The 16,092-nt window shown below is 63.7% G+C and overlaps 2 protein-coding genes across 4 annotated transcripts in view; both read left to right on the top strand.

The window, feature by feature from the left end:
• NUP160 (nucleoporin 160) overlaps window positions 1-3,268 on the top strand; it is a 28,280-nt gene extending 25,012 nt beyond the window's left edge. For both annotated transcript variants that reach the window (XM_086472042.1, XM_086472043.1), the window contains exons 30-35: window positions 388-511; window positions 1,055-1,156; window positions 2,141-2,282; window positions 2,490-2,615; window positions 2,883-2,987; window positions 3,165-3,268. In XM_086472042.1, the coding sequence (XP_086328168.1) occupies window positions 388-511; window positions 1,055-1,156; window positions 2,141-2,282; window positions 2,490-2,615; window positions 2,883-2,987; window positions 3,165-3,251 (686 nt within the window). In that variant the 3' untranslated portion in view covers window positions 3,252-3,268. The remainder of the gene's footprint in view (window positions 1-387; window positions 512-1,054; window positions 1,157-2,140; window positions 2,283-2,489; window positions 2,616-2,882; window positions 2,988-3,164) is intronic.
• Window positions 3,269-4,532: 1,264 nt separating this feature from the next.
• Window positions 4,533-16,081, top strand: FNBP4 (formin binding protein 4). 2 transcript variants are annotated; one of them, XM_086471990.1, is made up of 17 exons: window positions 4,533-4,656; window positions 4,926-5,006; window positions 6,117-6,253; window positions 6,451-6,643; window positions 6,828-6,978; window positions 7,059-7,182; window positions 7,399-7,737; window positions 8,076-8,286; window positions 9,861-9,979; window positions 12,427-12,531; window positions 12,853-12,986; window positions 13,319-13,416; window positions 13,994-14,172; window positions 14,616-14,846; window positions 14,948-15,472; window positions 15,570-15,727; window positions 15,865-16,081. In XM_086471990.1, the coding sequence occupies exons 1-17, from the start codon at window positions 4,533-4,535 to the stop codon at window positions 15,953-15,955; spliced, it is 3,000 nt and encodes a 999-aa protein (XP_086328116.1). In that variant the 3' UTR covers window positions 15,956-16,081. The 2 variants fall into 2 exon arrangements, with proteins under 2 accessions (XP_086328116.1, XP_086328115.1); XM_086471989.1 differs by lacking the exon at window positions 13,319-13,416 and having other exon boundaries at window positions 14,533-14,846.
• The last annotated feature ends 11 nt before the right edge of the window (window positions 16,082-16,092 follow it).

The following is a 16,092-nucleotide window of genomic DNA, read 5'->3' as shown; positions in this document are numbered from 1 at the left end:
TAAGGGACCGCAGGGCCGGTTTGGGGGCAAACTGGAGACGCGGGGAGCGGAGCGCCACGCTTCCATCTCGCCTCCTGCCGCTGCCCCTCCTGCCCCCTCCCTGCTCACCGAAACGCTTGGACCACGGGCCGTACGTTGCTGCCTCTCCAGCCTGATGGGGGATGGCTCGTGGGTCACTGCTGCTTCGTGCAGTCCCTCCGGGGAGGGACGAGATGCTCCTGCCGCCGAGAAAACCTCAAGCCGGGCGATCAGGGGTTCTGCTGGCTGGTGTTTTACGCTGGGCCGTTAGCCCCGTGAACTCTGCCGCTGAATTGCACGGGGTGAGGTCCCAGTAAACGCTGGGGCGTGACTGGAGGAGGCGCTTACCCTGGTCCTCCTTCCCTGCAGGCAACTCTACACCTGAGGAAACGGTTGCTCTCCTGGTCCGGGCCGGTCTCTTTGACACCGCCATCACTCTGTGCCAGACCTTCAAGCTGCCCTTGACGCCCGTCTTTGAGGGACTCGCTTTCAAGTACGTAGCGAGCTTCTCCGTCACAAATCGCTTACGGGGGGGGGGGGGGGGGGCTTTCAGGTCACACCACCACCTCAAAAACAGTAAAGTGAGGGCAATAACCCTGCTTTCCACCCCCCAAAAAAAAAAATAATAATTGGGAGGAGGACCGCTTCATCACCCCAGATAAAAAGCACTTGAAGGGGGTGATCATCCTGCCCCAACAGTGAATAAGAAAAGGTGCTTGAGGAACAATCACCCGCCCTGAAAAATAGAACTGAAAGAGTTAAAAAGGAGACAATCCCACCCTGTCTGTGCGGGGGTTGGGGTGGAACCTGCTCTTCACACCTGAAAACTAAGGAAGCCTCGCTGAGCAGCGAGCGGAGAGGAGAGATTTTTCCCCCGATGGGAGGGGAGAGAGCTGGAGCCCTCTGTGGCGAGCTGGCTCGGGGCTGGTGCTGGGGAATAGCCCTGTGAGGGGCGGCTTTGGTGCCGGCCGCTGCGGAAGGGGAGGGTGAGGGGGCTCGGACAGCCCCCACCTTTGCGCTGCGCGCTCTCTTGCAGGTGCATCAAGCTGCAGCTGGGCGGGGAGGCAGCGCAGGCGGAGGCCTGGGACTGGCTGGCAGCAAACCAGCTCTCCTCACTGGTTACCACCAAGGAGTGCAGGTAGGTCCTTGTCCCTGGAGGAGAAGAGCGGAGCTGCTCTTGGTGAGAGGGGATGGTTCCTGGAGAAGAAGAGCGGAGCTGCTCTTGGTGAGAGGGGATGGTTCCTGGAGAAGAAGAGCGGAGCTGCTCTTCCTCAGAGGGGATGGTTTCTGGAGAAGAAGAGCGGAGCTGCTCTTCCTGAGAGGGGATGGTTTCTGGAGAAGAGCGGAGCTGCTCTTGGTGAGAGGGGATGGTTCCTGGAGGAGAAGAGCGGAGCTGCTCTTCCTGAGAGGGGATGGTTCCTGGAGAAGAAGAGCGGAGCTGCTCTTCCTGAGAGGGGATGGTTCCTGGAGAAGAAGAGCGGAGCTGCTCTTCCTGAGAGGGGATGGTTCCTGGAAAAGAAGAGCGGAGCTGCTCTTCCTGAGAGGGGATGGTTTCTGGAGGAGAAGAGCGGAGCTGCTCTTCCTGAGAGGGGATAGTTTCTGGAGGAGAAGAGCGGAGCTGCTCTTCCTGAGAGGGGATAGTTTCTGGAGAAGAGCGGAGCTGCTCTTCCTGAGAGGGGATGGTTCCTGGAGGAGAAGAGCGGAGCTGCTCTTCCTGAGAGGGGATGGTTCCTGGAGGAGAAGAGCGGAGCTGCTCTTCCTGAGAGGGGATGGTTCCTGGAGGAGAAGAGCGGAGCTGCTCTTCCTGAGAGGGGATGGTTCCTGGAGGAGAAGAGCGGAGCTGCTCTTCCTGACAGGGGATGGTTCCTGGAGGCGAAAGGAGGAATCCAGCGGGGTCACACGTTGATCTAACCCCCTTAGAGCAGACCTGCGGGAGGGGGGCAGTGTTCGAGCCGGGCTTCCCCGCTCTCCCCAGGCGGCTGCCCGCAGCACACCCCGCTTTGCTGGGCCTCGAGCTCACCCCTCGAACCCAGGACAGGTTCCCTGGAACACCCCCGTGGCCTCGCAGAGCGGGGGCAGGGGCTGCTGGCACGGGTTCCCAGGGGGAAACGTTGCCTTGCAGCGCCACGGACGAAGCCTGGCGGCTGCTGTCGTCCTATTTGGAGCGTTACCCCTCCCAGAACAGCCTGTACCACCGCTGCGTCATCAACAAGCTCTTGGTGCACGGGATCCCTCTGCCCAACTGGCTCATTAACAGCTACAAGGTGAGAAGAGGGAGAGGGTCACCTCCTGGCCAAAACAAACCCCCAGCTGTCCCAGAGCTGCTGGATCACCTTCACTTCAACAGGCACCTCCTTGTGGCAAGCTTCACCCACCCCCCCCCTTCCCCTTCCCAGCTCCGGGAACCTTTGCTGGATGCTTTGAGCAGGTCCTGGGGGCTCCTGGGTGACGTTTCCCTCCTTGGTTTGCAGAAGGTGGATGCTGCCGAGCTGCTGCGCCTCTACCTGAATTACGACCTGCTGGAGGAGGCCGTGGATTTGGTCCTGGAGTACGTAGACGCCGTGCTGGGCAAAGGGCACCAGTATTTTGGAATCGAGGTGAGCTCCCCCGCAGCAGGGGGGACGGGGTTGGGCCGTTCCTTGGGGCAGATCCCGCTTGGGGGTTTGGGTATCGCACCCGTGACGGTGCTTCCAGGAGAAAGAGGGGTGGAATAACCCACCCTGGTGGAGAGGGGAACCTTCCCGTGGGACTGGGAGGACAAGCAGGTGTCAGGATAAAGGGGGGTGGGAAGCTTTTCCTCCTGGGGGCTGCAGGGAGGGGTGGTTTTTGCCACGACACGACTCAAGGGTCCCGCTCCCCTCCAGTTCCCGCTGTCCGCCACGGCCCCCACGGTGTGGCTGCCCTACACCGCCATCGACCAGCTGCTCCAGGCCCTGCGGGAGAGCACCACCAACCATCACAACGTCGTGGTAGGTCCCGCTTCCCCGGGGCGAGGGAAAGGGCCTCGGGGCGGCAGGGAGCACCCCGCGGTGCCCTGTGCCCCCTCCTGCCCCAGCAGAAGCCAAGTTGGGGGCAAGGTGGGCGTGGGGGGGGGGACAGGGGTGGGAGCTCTCCTTTCTGACGCCGGCCCTGCCCCCCTCACCCAGCTCTACCAGAAGCTGCATGACAAGATGGAGGACTACCAGCAGAAGGTCAGCGTGGCCACCCGGGATCACCTGTACCGCCGCAACTAGCCCCCCCCCGCCCTCGGCCACCACTCGCAGGCCCCCCCGGCTCAAGGTGACACCCCTGGGGGCTGAACGCCGTCCCACCCCGCGCTGCCTCAGCCCGTGGTGCTGTTTTTACTGGGGTTTTTTGTTTTGTTTTTTTGCCTAAGGGTCCAGTTTGGGGAGGTAGAGTGCCCCTTTAGGGGGTCACCTCGCTGTCCCTGTCCCCTCCGGGGGGGGGGGGGTAATTGGTAATTGGCAGAGCTCTGGGGTGCGACTATGGCCGGGGCAGCCCCCCCTCGCTCTCACCCTGTACCATACGCAGGAGGTTTTGGTGTTTCTTTTATTTATTGTTGTGGTTTTTTTGGATGAACTTTAATAAAATCGAAGTGTTATTAGAGGTCTGTGTTGGGGGGGGGGGGGGCTGCTCTCTGGGGGGAGCACAGCCGGGGTTTGGGGGGGGGGGTTGAAGGAAGGGGGGGGGGGGGGCTGGAGGGCTCCTCTCCCTGGGATCCCACACATCTGGCCCTTTCCTGGAGGGAGCGCTATAGGACTGTGCTATAGGGTAGGGCAGAGCTATAGGGGCAGCACTGCACCCTACAGCACAGCGGAGCTATGGCTGGGGGATGGACACCTTGCTATAGGGCAGCATGGAGCTATAGCCACGCTATAGGCTCAAGGGCCAGCACTGGGCTATAGGGCAGGGGCGAGCTAGCGCTATAGGGTAAGAAAGGGCTATAGCCCTTAGGGCTAGCGTTGTGCTATAGGGGGGACTGCAGCCCTGAAGGGCTGGAGCGGGGCTATAGGCTCCAGGGGAAGTGCCTGTAGAAACAGGGCAGGAGGGAGCTATAGGTTCAGGGGAAGCACCTATAGAAATAGGACAGGGTGGGGGCTAGAGGCTCTGGGAGAAGCAGTGTTCTATAGGGCCGGAGTGGGGCTATAGGCTCCAGGGAAAGTGCCTATAGAAATAGGGCAGGAGCAAGGCTATAGGCCCTGGGGGAGGCACCTATAGAAACAGAGCAGGAGGGGACTATAAGATCGGGGGAGGTAGGGCAGAAGGGGGGGGGGGGGCTATAGGCCCTGGGAGAGGCACCGTTCTATAGGGCCGGAGGGGGGGCTATAGGCTCAGGCGGGAGATCTAAGCCGGGGGGCGGGGCGTAAAGGAAGCCCCGCCCACTCGCTTGGGCGCAGCGGCTCCGCGCCGTGACGCAGCACGCGCCCTGCCCCGCCCCTCCCTCCCCACCGCGCAAGCGCGGCCGCAGCCCTGAGGCGCCGCTCCCGCCGCCTCCGGCCGCCGCCGCCGCCGCCATGGGGAAGAAATCCCGAGCCGCGCCGGGCCGCCGGCCCATCCTCCAGCTCTCCCCTCCCGGCCCCCGCCGCGACGAGGCGGCGGTACCGCCGGCTGAAGGGGCCGACTCGGGTTCCGAGCCGGGTAACGGCGGAAGGGGATGGGTTGGGGGGGGGTGGGAGGGAGGAGGAGGGGGGGGGGGGGGGGCGCTTTGTTGGCGGGGCGCGGCCTTGAAGGCCTCGGCGCGGCCTCCTCGTAGCGCTGCGGCCTAGTGGCGGTACTGGGGGAGGCGGGGGGGGCGGGGGGGGGGGGGGGGGAGCGGGGCGGGGCTCCGCCCCGCTCCCCCCCCCCCCCCCGTCCCCCCCCGCCTCCGTTGCCCCCCACCCCCGTATCTAACGCCTCTTCCCTCACAGACGAACCCGAAGCGGTGGCGGAGCCCCCCCGCAGCGCTCCCAACCCGCCGCCCCCCGCCCCCGCCGCCGTCAAGCCCACAGGTACGAGGTCCCTCGGAGAGACGAGATTTAATTCCCCCTTAAAAAAAAAAAAAAAAATTAGAGGATGCCACCACCCCCCCCCCCGGGATTTTAGGGGCGGAGCGTCCCCCACTCCTTAATATTCCTTTAAAAAGGGGGTTTCTTTCTTCCTAAATATGATTTTTTGAGGGGGCTGCCCTCTCAAGTCTTTTTTTTTTTTTCTTTTAAGGGGGCTGGTTGTCCCCTTTTAAGTATGTTTTTAAGGGGTAAATTAACTCCTTCCTAAATAACTTATTTTTAAGCTGGGATTGTCTCCTTTTTAACTATTTTAGCTTTTTTTTTCAGGGTGGGTGATGGCTCTTCAAGTGCCTTTTTTTATTTATTGTTGGGGCAGGATGATCACCCCCTCCAAGTGCTTTTTATCTGGGATGATGGAGTGGTCTCCCCCTCATTATTTTTTTTTGGGGGGGGAGCAGGGCTATTGCCCCCACTTTACTGTTTTTGAGGTGGTGGTGTGACGTGAAAGCCTCCCTGTAAGTGATTTGTGAAGGGGAGATGGTTCTTGTCCTTAAAAATTTGGGTTAGGACGTGCTTTTGCGTGCAGCGTATTTTTTTCCCGGGGGGGAAAAAAAAAATGATTTTTCTTCTCTTTGTTATTGTTAACTCTTAAAAAAATTCAATATCAAATTAATAATTAAAATATAGGCATTTTGGGGAGCAATGACTCTCCCTTCTGTGGTTTGCCAGCAAGATCTGCTATTTCCCCCCACCCTAGTCATTTTTTTCAGGATTGGGGAATTGTTTTTTCCTCTTTTTGGTTTGGTTTGGTTTGTTTTGTTTTGTTTTTCTCTGAGAAAGGTATTTCCCACTCCCGGCGTGATTGAGGGGGCTGGTCCCACCCCCCTCCGATTTTGGGGCTCAGGAGATGCCCCCATGGATGTTTTGCAGAGGGAGGGGCGGCGTTTACCCCCTGAACGCTCCCGGGAGGGGGGTGCCGGCCCTGCTGCTCCCCAGGGAGCTGCTCCCCCCTCACGGGATTACCGGGGTGATGGCAGGACCGCCCGAGTCGGGTGCCCCCCCCCCCCTCACTGAGGCTCTTTCCCCCCCCCCCCCCCGCCCTGCTCTGCCCAGGAGGCCTGTGCCTGCTCGGCGCCTACGCAGACAGCGATGATGAGGAGGGTGAAACCCCGGAGAAGTCGGCCCGTTCGGCGGATGCCAACGGCGGTAATTCGGCAGACATCGACAGCACGCTGGCCAACTTCCTGGCGGTGAGGGCGGCTCCGGGGAGGGCGGGAGGAAGGGGGGGAGCCCTCCTGGTGGCGGGGGGGTGGTGGTGGTGGTGGGAAGAGGGTAGTTTCATGTCATCCTCTGCCGATAAATGCTTCGACTCCGTTTTGGCCTCCCCTGGGATGTGAAGTTCACGGTGAGATGCTGAGTTTTGGGGGGGGGGTGTTTTTTTGCGCAGGAGATCGACGCCATCACGGCTCCGCCGCAGCCCGCCGAGCCCACCAGCACCTCGTCCGCGCCGCCCCCCACCCCGCCCCGCCCGGAGCCCAAGGAGTCGGGCTCGGGCCAGGCCTCCGGCACCGCGGCCAACGGCGCGGGCTCTGCGCCGGCCCCGGAGTGGCAGTACGACACCCAGTGCTCGCTGGCGGGAGGTGAGAGCCTCACCCCACCCATCTTGGAGGACGGGGGGGCTGCTGACCCCCAGTTTGCTGACTGGAGGGAGCTGGGGGTGGTGACAGATGGGGAAAGCAGGGTGGCAACGGCTGGGGGGAGCCAGGCGGTGGGATGCAGGCTCCGGGAGTGACGCCGACCTGTCCTTGTCCCCTCTGCCTGCAGTGGGGGAGCTGGAAATGGGCGACTGGCAGGAGGTGTGGGACGAGAACACCGGCTGCTACTATTACTGGAACACCCAGAGCAACGAGGTGACCTGGGAGCTGCCGCAGTACTTGGCCACCCAGGTCCAGGGCCTGCAACACTACCAGCACAGGTGGGTGACACCCCCCCAGCCCTGCCAGGGGGGGGCTTCATCCCCGAAACCCGCCCTTCACTCCCTCTCCTCTTCCTCAGCAGCACCGTGACAGGCGCCAACGGCAGCTTCGTGGCGGCCACCGAGCTGTACCCCCAGGAGAAGGGGGGCGCCCCGGGCAGCGTGGGCCGCGGGGCCGGCCTCGCCAAGCGGGAGGTGAAAAAGGTCAGTGGGACGGGCCCAGCGCCGCGTTTCTGGTGGCCACGGGGCTTGTGGGCGCCGCTTGGGGCGGGTCACTCTGTGCCGTGAGGCCCCTCGTCCTCCTTCCTCTGCGGGCTGCGGCCTCCTTCGCGCTTCGGGGAGGGCGTAGGGCCGGGGCGAGGGGGGGGGCGGGGAGCCGCGGGGGCTGCCGGGAAGCTCACCCCGAGGCTGGACCCGCAGGAGGTGAACGAGGGCGTGCAGGCCCTCTCCAACAGCGAGGAGGAGAAGAAGGGGGTGGCGGCGGCCCTGCTGGCACCGCTCCTGCCCGACGTGGTGAAGGAGGAAGAGGAGCGCTGGAGGAGGAAAGTGATCTGCAAAGAGGAGGTCGAGCCGCCCCCGGAAGAGGAGGCGAAAGCAGAAGAGGCGACGGCTGCCCCCGAAGAGCCGGAGCCCGGCAGGGATCCCCTGGAAGACACGTTGCAGGAGGACCTGTGCAGCGTGGTGCAGTCGGGGGAGAGCGCTGAGGAAGAGGAGGAGCAAGACACCCTCGAGCTGGAGATGGTGCTGGAGAGAAAGAAGGTGAGGGGGGAAAAGTTTTGTTGTCACCAAAATCGAGGCTGTGGGCGCGGCTAAGGGATGGGTGGGGATAAACGGGGAGCAGGAGGCGGTTGTGCCCCTGCCCCGCCTCCCTGGGGAGCACGATCCCGCCTTTCCCGGGCTGCTCCACCCGGATCCGGGTGCTGCGGCTTCGCGCCGACGAGTCAGCGGCCGTTGGCAAACCCTTGCGCCGCCGTCGGTGCCGTTAACGCGGCGCCCCGCTGAGAGCCGCCGGCGGCTCTTCTGTCACCGGCGGCTCATCGCCGCGGCGGGAGGCTCGGGGTCCCTGACGCCCCCCTCACCGTCGCGTCTCTCGGCAGGCGGAGCTGCGCGCCTTGGAGGAAGGCGACGGCAGCGTTTCGGGCTCCAGCCCGCTCTCCGACGGGAGCCAGTCGGCCTCGCAGGATGCCGCCCGCCGGCTGGCCTCGAAACGAGGGAAATGGAAACTGTTTGTGGGAGCTGCCAGCCCCGAATCCGCCAGTCGAGGCTCCAGCAAAACGGGCCGGGAGAGCCCGGAGGCGGGAGAAGCAGGTAATTGGAAAGGGGCCCTTCGGAGGCAGGAGCGGGTTCGGAAAGGCCGCAGCCCTCTCCCAGCGGGGTCTCCTGCCCCCGAAGAGGCACAGGGGTGCCTGGAGCCCGCCGAGCCCCCACGGGGCGCGTAGAGGAGCCGGGACGGGCGGTGAGGTACGTGTGCAGGGCAGGGGACAGGCCTGGAGGGGCGGCTGCGACACACCGCCACGCTGGCAGGCCGGCAGCAGGAGTCTCACGGGCTGAGGGCAGCGTGGGGATGAGCTGATGCTCTGCTAAACTCTCTCCTTTATCCTATAATCGAAAAAAAATAAACAGGAGAGCGCCCTAGATTTCACACTGTGCCGGGAACACAAATAGGACTCAAGGTTTTATCGGGAGAAGGAGCACAGAAGCGCGGTGACGGCTGCACCGCCTTCCGCTCTCCTCCCAGCGCTGCCAGTCCTGCCCCTGGTACACGGGGAGCCGTCGCCTTCCCCTTTTCTGGTTCTGCTTCGAAGGTGCCTGGTAACGGGCAGCAGATTCGAGGCAGCCGAGGGGTTTCCCCGAGAGCCGCTCCGGCTCCGCGCTCGGTGGCGCAAGGCAGGGCCTCGCTGGGGTGGTTGGACACCGGGACACATCGCTCGAGCCACGCCAGCCCTGCCCGCCCCGTGGCAAGCAGGGAGCCGGCCCCTGTGGCGCAGAAAGCCGCCTGAATGGGAGGCAACGGCTTTTCCCAGGCAAAAAAAAAACCCAAAACGGGTACAAAAGTGCCCTGAGCCCGGAGCAGGCTGTGTCCCGCGGAAGGGGGAGACAGTGCCTGCCCCAAAACAGGGTTGATGTGGCCCCGACGCGTGGCCACTTCAGGCAGAGGCGTGGTGTGGGCGGCAGGCCTGACGTTAAGCCAGCGACGCTGCTTGTCCGGGGGGGGGTTTGGCTGGGGGGGGTTCCCCTTGTTCCTCACGGGCCCGTGCGCAGGACGGCCCTGGAGCCAGCTCTTCCCCGTGGCGCTGGTTTCCCGCTGAACCTGGGGAAGCTGTTACTGTAAGACACCCTGGTGACAGCTGGGCGCCCCGCTGCTGGAGGGGGACTGAGGGGACTGTCCTGCCCTTGAGCGCCGGGGATGTGGGGGTTTTTTCCCCCTCCGAGGGCTGTAGGAGGCCCTCGAAAAACTTCCCTCCCCGGAATTTGTCGCTGGGACAGTGAATTAGTCGCCGCTGTCCTGTGAGGCAAAACCTCGTGGTCCCAACGACCCCTTGGGAGTTCTTTAGTCTGACGATTGTCCCGATTTATTTAATACCCCATACCTTTTCTTGACAAGTTATCGAACAGTTTAAGGATTGCCTGCCTGGCCGTTGGCTCTCTTTGCGCTTCCTTTCCCAGCCCCGTGCTCCAAGCTGTTCCTCCTTCCCGCCCTTGTAATTCCCCGCTTCCCATGCTGTCCTTCTGGAAGGACCCCCGCCCCCAGGACACGGAGGCAGCGACCCTCTCTCCTTCTTAATTCCAGGCTCCTGTAGGAAAGAGGCCCCAGGCTCTTTCCCTGCCCTCTCCTGCACGGTGGCGGGAGAAGGGCTGACCTGTCGTTTCTTCTCCTGCAGCAGCGAGCACGGAAGCAGCTGATGCGAATTCAGACAAAGAGGCAGAGTCTGAGGAGCCCCAGGAGAAACCAAAAGCCCAAGGGGCACCAAAAATAGAAGAGGAGGAGCAGGACCTAAAGGTACGGAGGCGCAGAGGTGCGTGTCGGTGACGCTCGGCCGCTCCCCCCCCCGCCAGGCCCCGACCAGTTCGCTGCTTGCCCGGGGGCTCGCCGTGCCGCTGGCAGCGCCGGGGGGAGGACGTGGTGGCTCCCAGGAGATGCCACCAGCCAGCGGGGACACCTGAGCTTTGGGTGGAGGTTTGGCCCAGCCACCGCGCTGCCGGCGGGACGGCACCGTGCCCCTGCCGAAACCTCGGATCCCAGCGCGGCTGCAGGACCAGCTCGCCCTGGCCTTGGGAAAGAGCGGCCGTGCAGGATTGGGCCGGCATCTCTGCAGCCCGGTGTCCTGCCTCCAGCAGGAGCCAGCAGCAAAGGCTTGAAAGTCTTTGAAAAAAGAAATTATTAAAAAAAATAAATAAATAATAGGGGGGATGTGGAGGGCGTAAAGACTGAGCCCTGGGTCTGGGCGTGAGGGGGAGGAAACGCTCTTGTCTTGATTTGCTTTTCCCCAATAACGATACTGAGTCCTCTGGTACGTGCCCCGTCAGTCGTCCCGCTTCCAGGCCGAAGCCTCCTCGTCCGTAACCTCTCTGGGTCCGGAGGCTGCCGGTACCCCTCGCTCTGCCCTTCACCCGGCGTTAATTATTTTTGAAGTCGTTAGATGCAAACTGGGGAAGCCCCGGGGATTTCTGCAGCCTCGTGCTGACGTTTCCTCTTCCGAGCCTTGATTTGCTCCTTTTGGCCGCGGCCGAACGGTTCCCAGAGCCCCTTTCCTGAGCCGTAGCGGTGACAGGCGGAGCTGCGGGCTCTGGGGGATGGGGAGATCTTTTCTGTTGGTCCTTTTAATTCCCCGGTTGCTCGTTACCGTGAGATCTCCCGCAGCGTGAAATTTGGCTCCTGAGTAATTTCGTTTCGTTAGCAAACGTCCTCGCCTCCCCGTGCCAGATGGTTTACGGACGGGGAATGGCCGGCTCGGGGTAGAACCCCGGTGGAAACCTGCAGCGAAAGCTGACCTCCGGCCGTGCCCTCGTTTCCCACCACGCCGTCGTTTTTCCAGCGTGCAAGGGAAGGGCTTCGTTCCCGTCCTCCTGACAGACTGAGCATCTCCCATACCAGAAACTCTTTTAACGAGAGTTTTGAGAGGTGATGTTCCCTGCCTAAAACCGCTGAGCCTCCCTCTGCACGAGGCTTCTCCGAGTTTTTAATCCCATTTCTTAAAAAAAAAAAAAAAAAAAAGCCCCGAAAGCCTGCAGCCGGCCCGCTGCCGCCGGCCGCCGCGCCCCGGGGGGCTGCCGGAGGCCCGCTGAGCTGCCGCGTCCGCCGTCCCCTCTCGCCGCGGCGCTGTGGGACGGGCTGTGCTGCCGCCTGGTGCTTTCCCCTGCAGGATCCCTGGAGAGCTGGCGGAGGAACGCCGTCTCCTGGGGTCAGCGGTACCGTTTGCTTCGTCGGGTCGGAGTAATCTCTCTTCTGCCGGCTCTCTGGTTTGCAGGAGATCCGCCGGGTCCTCCGCTGCGAAGCCGCCCTCGGCTGTGGGATCTTCCCTGGCTTCTCCGTAGCCACGTTAACGCAGGGAATTCATTTCCCCGCCTCGGGGGGGGGGGTTTCTCTAGCGCTGTTTGTCAGTCCGGCCCGGCCCCCTCTCTGGAGACAGACGCCGCCTTGTCGGCTTTGGGGACCTTCCAAAGCCTTTTCTGAACAGCAAAAGGGAAAACAACAAAAAAAAGCCAGTTTTTTAAGAGCCCTCCTTAAAGCAATCGTGACGCCGCTTGCCGGCGTCCGCCCCGTTTCTGCTCTCGATTGCCCTCTGGCTCGTAGCTGCTTCCCCCTCGGGCAGAGGGATTGACCCGGGGGATCCCCCTGCGGTGCCCAAAGTGGAGGTTTCGCTCCTGCAAGACGCTGGGGTTGAGCGTCACCGTGGTCGCCGCGGGCTGACCTGAATCTCCACGTAGATTCTGTCTCTGCTCAGGAGTAAATCCGGAGCTGTTACCCCTCTCCTGCGCTTCCCCGCTAGTTCCTCTGGAAAGCAACGAAGCCTGACGTTCTATCCCGGCGCCTTTCCTTTGGGAAACGGCTGAAATGCTAGATTTCACGCTTTCTGCCCCGGTGCAGAGCCGGGGCGCCGCGGCACACCGAGCCCGTACCCTCCTTCCGCAGGTGCGGTGACCGCGCCGGGGGTGCCGCAGCCGGGAGTGGGGCGAGGTCCGCGCGGAGGAGCTGGGCTTCACCCGCAGGGCTCGTCCTGCCACCCCCCCCCACCGACCCCGTCCCCCGGGGCGCAGGAGGGAGCGGGGCTTCAAGGCGGGGCTGACGTTCGGGGGGGGGGGGCACATCGCAGGCCCGCCAGGCGGAGGGGCCGCGGGCGGCCCCGAGTCTTGTTTGCCGGGGAAGGCCTCGCGCCGCGGGGCCGCAGCCGCCCGGTGACGCTCCCGGCGGGCGGCTCTTGACTCTTGCCCCTTTCTCCCTGGCAGTTTCAGATCGGAGAGCTGGCAAATACTCTGACTAGTAAATTGGAGTTCCTGGGCATCAACAGACAATCTATCTCCAACTTCCACATGTTGCTGTTGCAGACAGAGGTAACCGAGCCTTCGTCCCTCGCTCCGGCCTTCTGTTCCGCAGCGGATCCAATCCTGTCCGAGCGCCGAGGGCCGGGCGCTGCGTGAACCTCGTGGCCGCGGCGGTGCTGCCCGCCCGCCCGCCCGCCTCCTGCAGGGCCCTTCCTCGGCGGGGGGCGAGCATGGCTTTGCGCGGAGGCGGTGTCTTCCTCCTCGGCCCATCCCCGAATCCCGTGCCGGAAGGGAAGCCTCCTCCCGGACCTCGAGTCCTGTCCCGAGGGTCGCTTGCAGCCTCCCTCAACGGCCTTTCCCCCTCCCCCCTCCCCGGTTCTTGCCCTCTAGACCCGCATTGCAGACTGGCGAGAAGGTGCTCTCAATGGAAACTACCTCAAACGCAAACTCCAAGACGCAGCCGAACAGCTAAAACAATACGAAATAAACGCCACCCCTAAAGGCTGGTCCTGCCACTGGGACAGGTACGCGCTCTCCTACCTTTCTCACCTTTCATCTCTGACATCTCAGACATGATTTGTGACCATCACCACCCGACGACGTGGCGCCGTCCCTCTCGGAGAACTGAGAGCAGCTTCTTGTTAGCAGTGCTGGGGCAGGCAGAGAAACATCCGGCCCGCGCAGAGTTTGGGCCGAGCACCCCGCCGGGAGGATCCAAACGGAGTGCTCAGTGCTTTTTGAGACGGAGCTGATTTCCCTGATCGGACAGAGCTGGTGTTCACTCTCGCGAGTGTAAAAGCGCTGTGGAGGGCGGGCCTGGGGGGTCGCGCATGCGAGAGCTCTGTGAACTTTGCAGGATCTCTGGATCACCTCTTCTGACCAACAGCTCTGACAAAGGACAAACTCCAACTCATCGACGGAACGAAGAACAAGATTTCTGTCTCCTGCCAGCAGGTCAGACCCAAACATTTCTTTGTCTATTTGGCTTTCTTGATTAATTTTCCTTTGTTTGAAATCTTTGCTCTTTTGTTTTTCAGCTCCCAGATCCGCTCCCTCTCTCTAGCATTCACTGTGTGTTTGACACCAAGAGTATCATAAAAGCGACCTCCTCCTCGCACCACGGGGTAGGGGGGCAGCCGCTTCTCTCCATTGGGCTGTTCCCCGGTGCCTCTTCTTGGAGGGCGACTTTTCAGCCGAGGCGGCGGCTGAAAGGCCCGATGGCTAGCGAGAGACGTCGCTCTGCTGCACGCTGGCCTGCTCTCTCAGCCCTCCCCCTCCCTCGGAGCGGGGGGCTCGGGGCGACCTTCGCTGGCAGCCAGCCGTGCAAATAGCTCGGAGCGAGCCGGCTCGGGCCTCTCCTCCGCCTCTCTCTTGTCCTCCGAGTTGTTTTGGTTGCGTTGGGGAGAGCGGCGGCCCGGCCGCCGAGGGTCTTCCCTGCGAGAGCGCAGCGCTGTCGTGGGCAGGCCCGCCTCGGAGTGTCCGTGGCGGGGGAGGGAAGCTGAAGCCCCCCCTTCTCTTCCTTCTGCTTTAGGGAGCATAGACGCTATTTCTATGTTAACGAGCGCTCGGGAGAGTCGCAATGGGAGTTCCCCGACGGGGAGGACGAAGAGGAGGGACAGCGGGCCACCGACGGAAAAGCCGACGGTCCTCCTAAACCCCCTCCAAAAGACAAAGGAGAGCGCGCCGAGGGCCCCGCCGAGCGCCCTGCAGGTATGGGGAAAGGGGGACGGGGCGGGTCACTGCGGTTGGCGACATCCTGGCCCCGAAACGGGGCGTTGGGGGGCCCTCACCGAGCGCTAGTGGTGCCGGCCTCCCTCGGCCGGGCTTTGAGCGAAGCCGAGGCGGGCGCCACTCCCGCCTCCCCCCCCCCCCCCCCCCCATCGGTTTTAGGCATCCCGGCGGTGGCGGGGAAGGCGACGTGCAGCTCGTCGGTCGAGCCCGTGGCCCGAGCTCTGCCTGCCCGCTCCCAGGCAGGGCCCTGGCAGGGAGGCAGCGGGCAGGAGCAGGCAGGAGCAGGCAGCGCGGTCCGTAGCGTGGGTTTTCAAGCCTGTGTCAATATGTATTCTTCAGGCTCCCTTTGTAAAGAATCCTTCTCAGGCCAAGTTCCTGCTACGTCTCTCATGCCGCTCACTCCATTTTGGACTCTGCTTCAGTCCTCTGTCCCGGTCCTCCAACCTCCTTTGCCTTTGGAAATGCCTCCGCCGCCTCCGCCTCCACCGGACTCGCCCCCGCCGCCGCCCCCGCCGCCGCCGCCTCCCGGAGAAGACGGCGAGATCCAGGAAGTGGAGATGGAAGATGAGGGGGGCGAGGAGCCGCCCGCCCCGGGAACCGAGGAAGACGCTCCCCTGAAGCCTCTCCTGCGCCCGGCTGCCGCCAGCACCCAGGTGAGCGGCGGTGCCGGCGGCTGGGTGACGCCGGGGCTTGGCCAGACGCGGTGGCCACGTCCCTCCCGGCTCGGCGCTCATGTCGGCGCTCTCTCTTCCAGGGCGCCGTGGAACCGAGCCCGGCCCCGCTGCTCTCCGCCAAGCCCCAGAAGAGGAAAGCCGTGGAGATGAGCCCGGGGCTGATGCAGCGGACGGCCACCATCGGCAGCTGCCCCGTCATCTACAGCCAGCCCCTGATGGCCGCCGGCAAGTACCAGCCGTCGGCCGTGCCGCTCGCCTCCCTGAGGCCGCGCCAGCGCCTGCAGGGCGAGATCCAGGGGCGCCCCAACCTCCGCCTCGCGCCGGGCCACGCCGGCCCCCAGCCCGCCGCCCTGGGCCTGCAATCCGGCTACCTGGGCGTGACGGCGCCCGCCGCCGCGCCCGCCGTCATGGGCTACTCAGAGTGCGCCGCGCCCGTCAGCCTGGCCGCCGCCACGCAGCCCGCGCCGGCGCGAGGAGCCCTGCCCGCTGCCGGCACCGCCGACCAGCCGCTGCCCCCGCCGCCCCCCCAGACGCCCCCGCCTCCCACCCCCAAGGCACCGCCGCCACCGGAGAAGGAGAAACCGAGGAAGGGGCGGAAGGACAAGGTAGGCGGGGGCTCTTGCGCCGGTTCCGCGCCGGCGCGCCGGCCGCCTTCTCCCTTTCCCGCCGCCCTCACCGCGGCCTTTGGCGTTTCTGGCGCAGGGCAAGAAGGGCAAGACGAAGATGCCGTCGCTGGTGAAGAAGTGGCAGAGCATCCAGCGGGAGCTGGACGAGGAGGAGAACTCCAGCTCCAGCGAGGAGGACCGGGAGACCACTGCCCAGCGCCGCATCGAGGAGTGGAAGCAGCAGCAGCTGCTGAGGTACGGACCCCTGTAAAAGAGCGGGGATCCCCCTCTCCGGCCCCGGGGGTGGGGGGGTCACACGAGGGTGGTGGGGACCGTCACCTTGTGCCACCCGGGTGCTGACGCCCCGCTCTTGTGTGTCCTCCCCCCCGCAGTGGCATGGCGGAGAGGAACGCCAACTTCGAGGCGCTGCCGGAGGACTGGCGAGCGCGGCTGAAGCGGAGGAAAACCGCGTCGAGCACATGAGGCGCGCCGCGCTCTTTGAGTTTTTTGGGGGTTTTTTTGGGGGATTTTGGTTTTTTTTTTAACAGATGTACAGTTCGGAGCCCTTCCCCACTTGACCGTTGTCCAATAAATTGTAGCAGTTTGGGACGTGCCGTCTG

This window comes from Leptosomus discolor, chromosome 12 (assembly GCF_034619465.1).
Source record: "Leptosomus discolor isolate bLepDis1 chromosome 12, bLepDis1.hap2, whole genome shotgun sequence".
NCBI lineage: Eukaryota > Metazoa > Chordata > Aves > Leptosomiformes > Leptosomidae > Leptosomus > Leptosomus discolor.
This window is presented reverse-complemented; position numbering and strand designations above follow the sequence as displayed.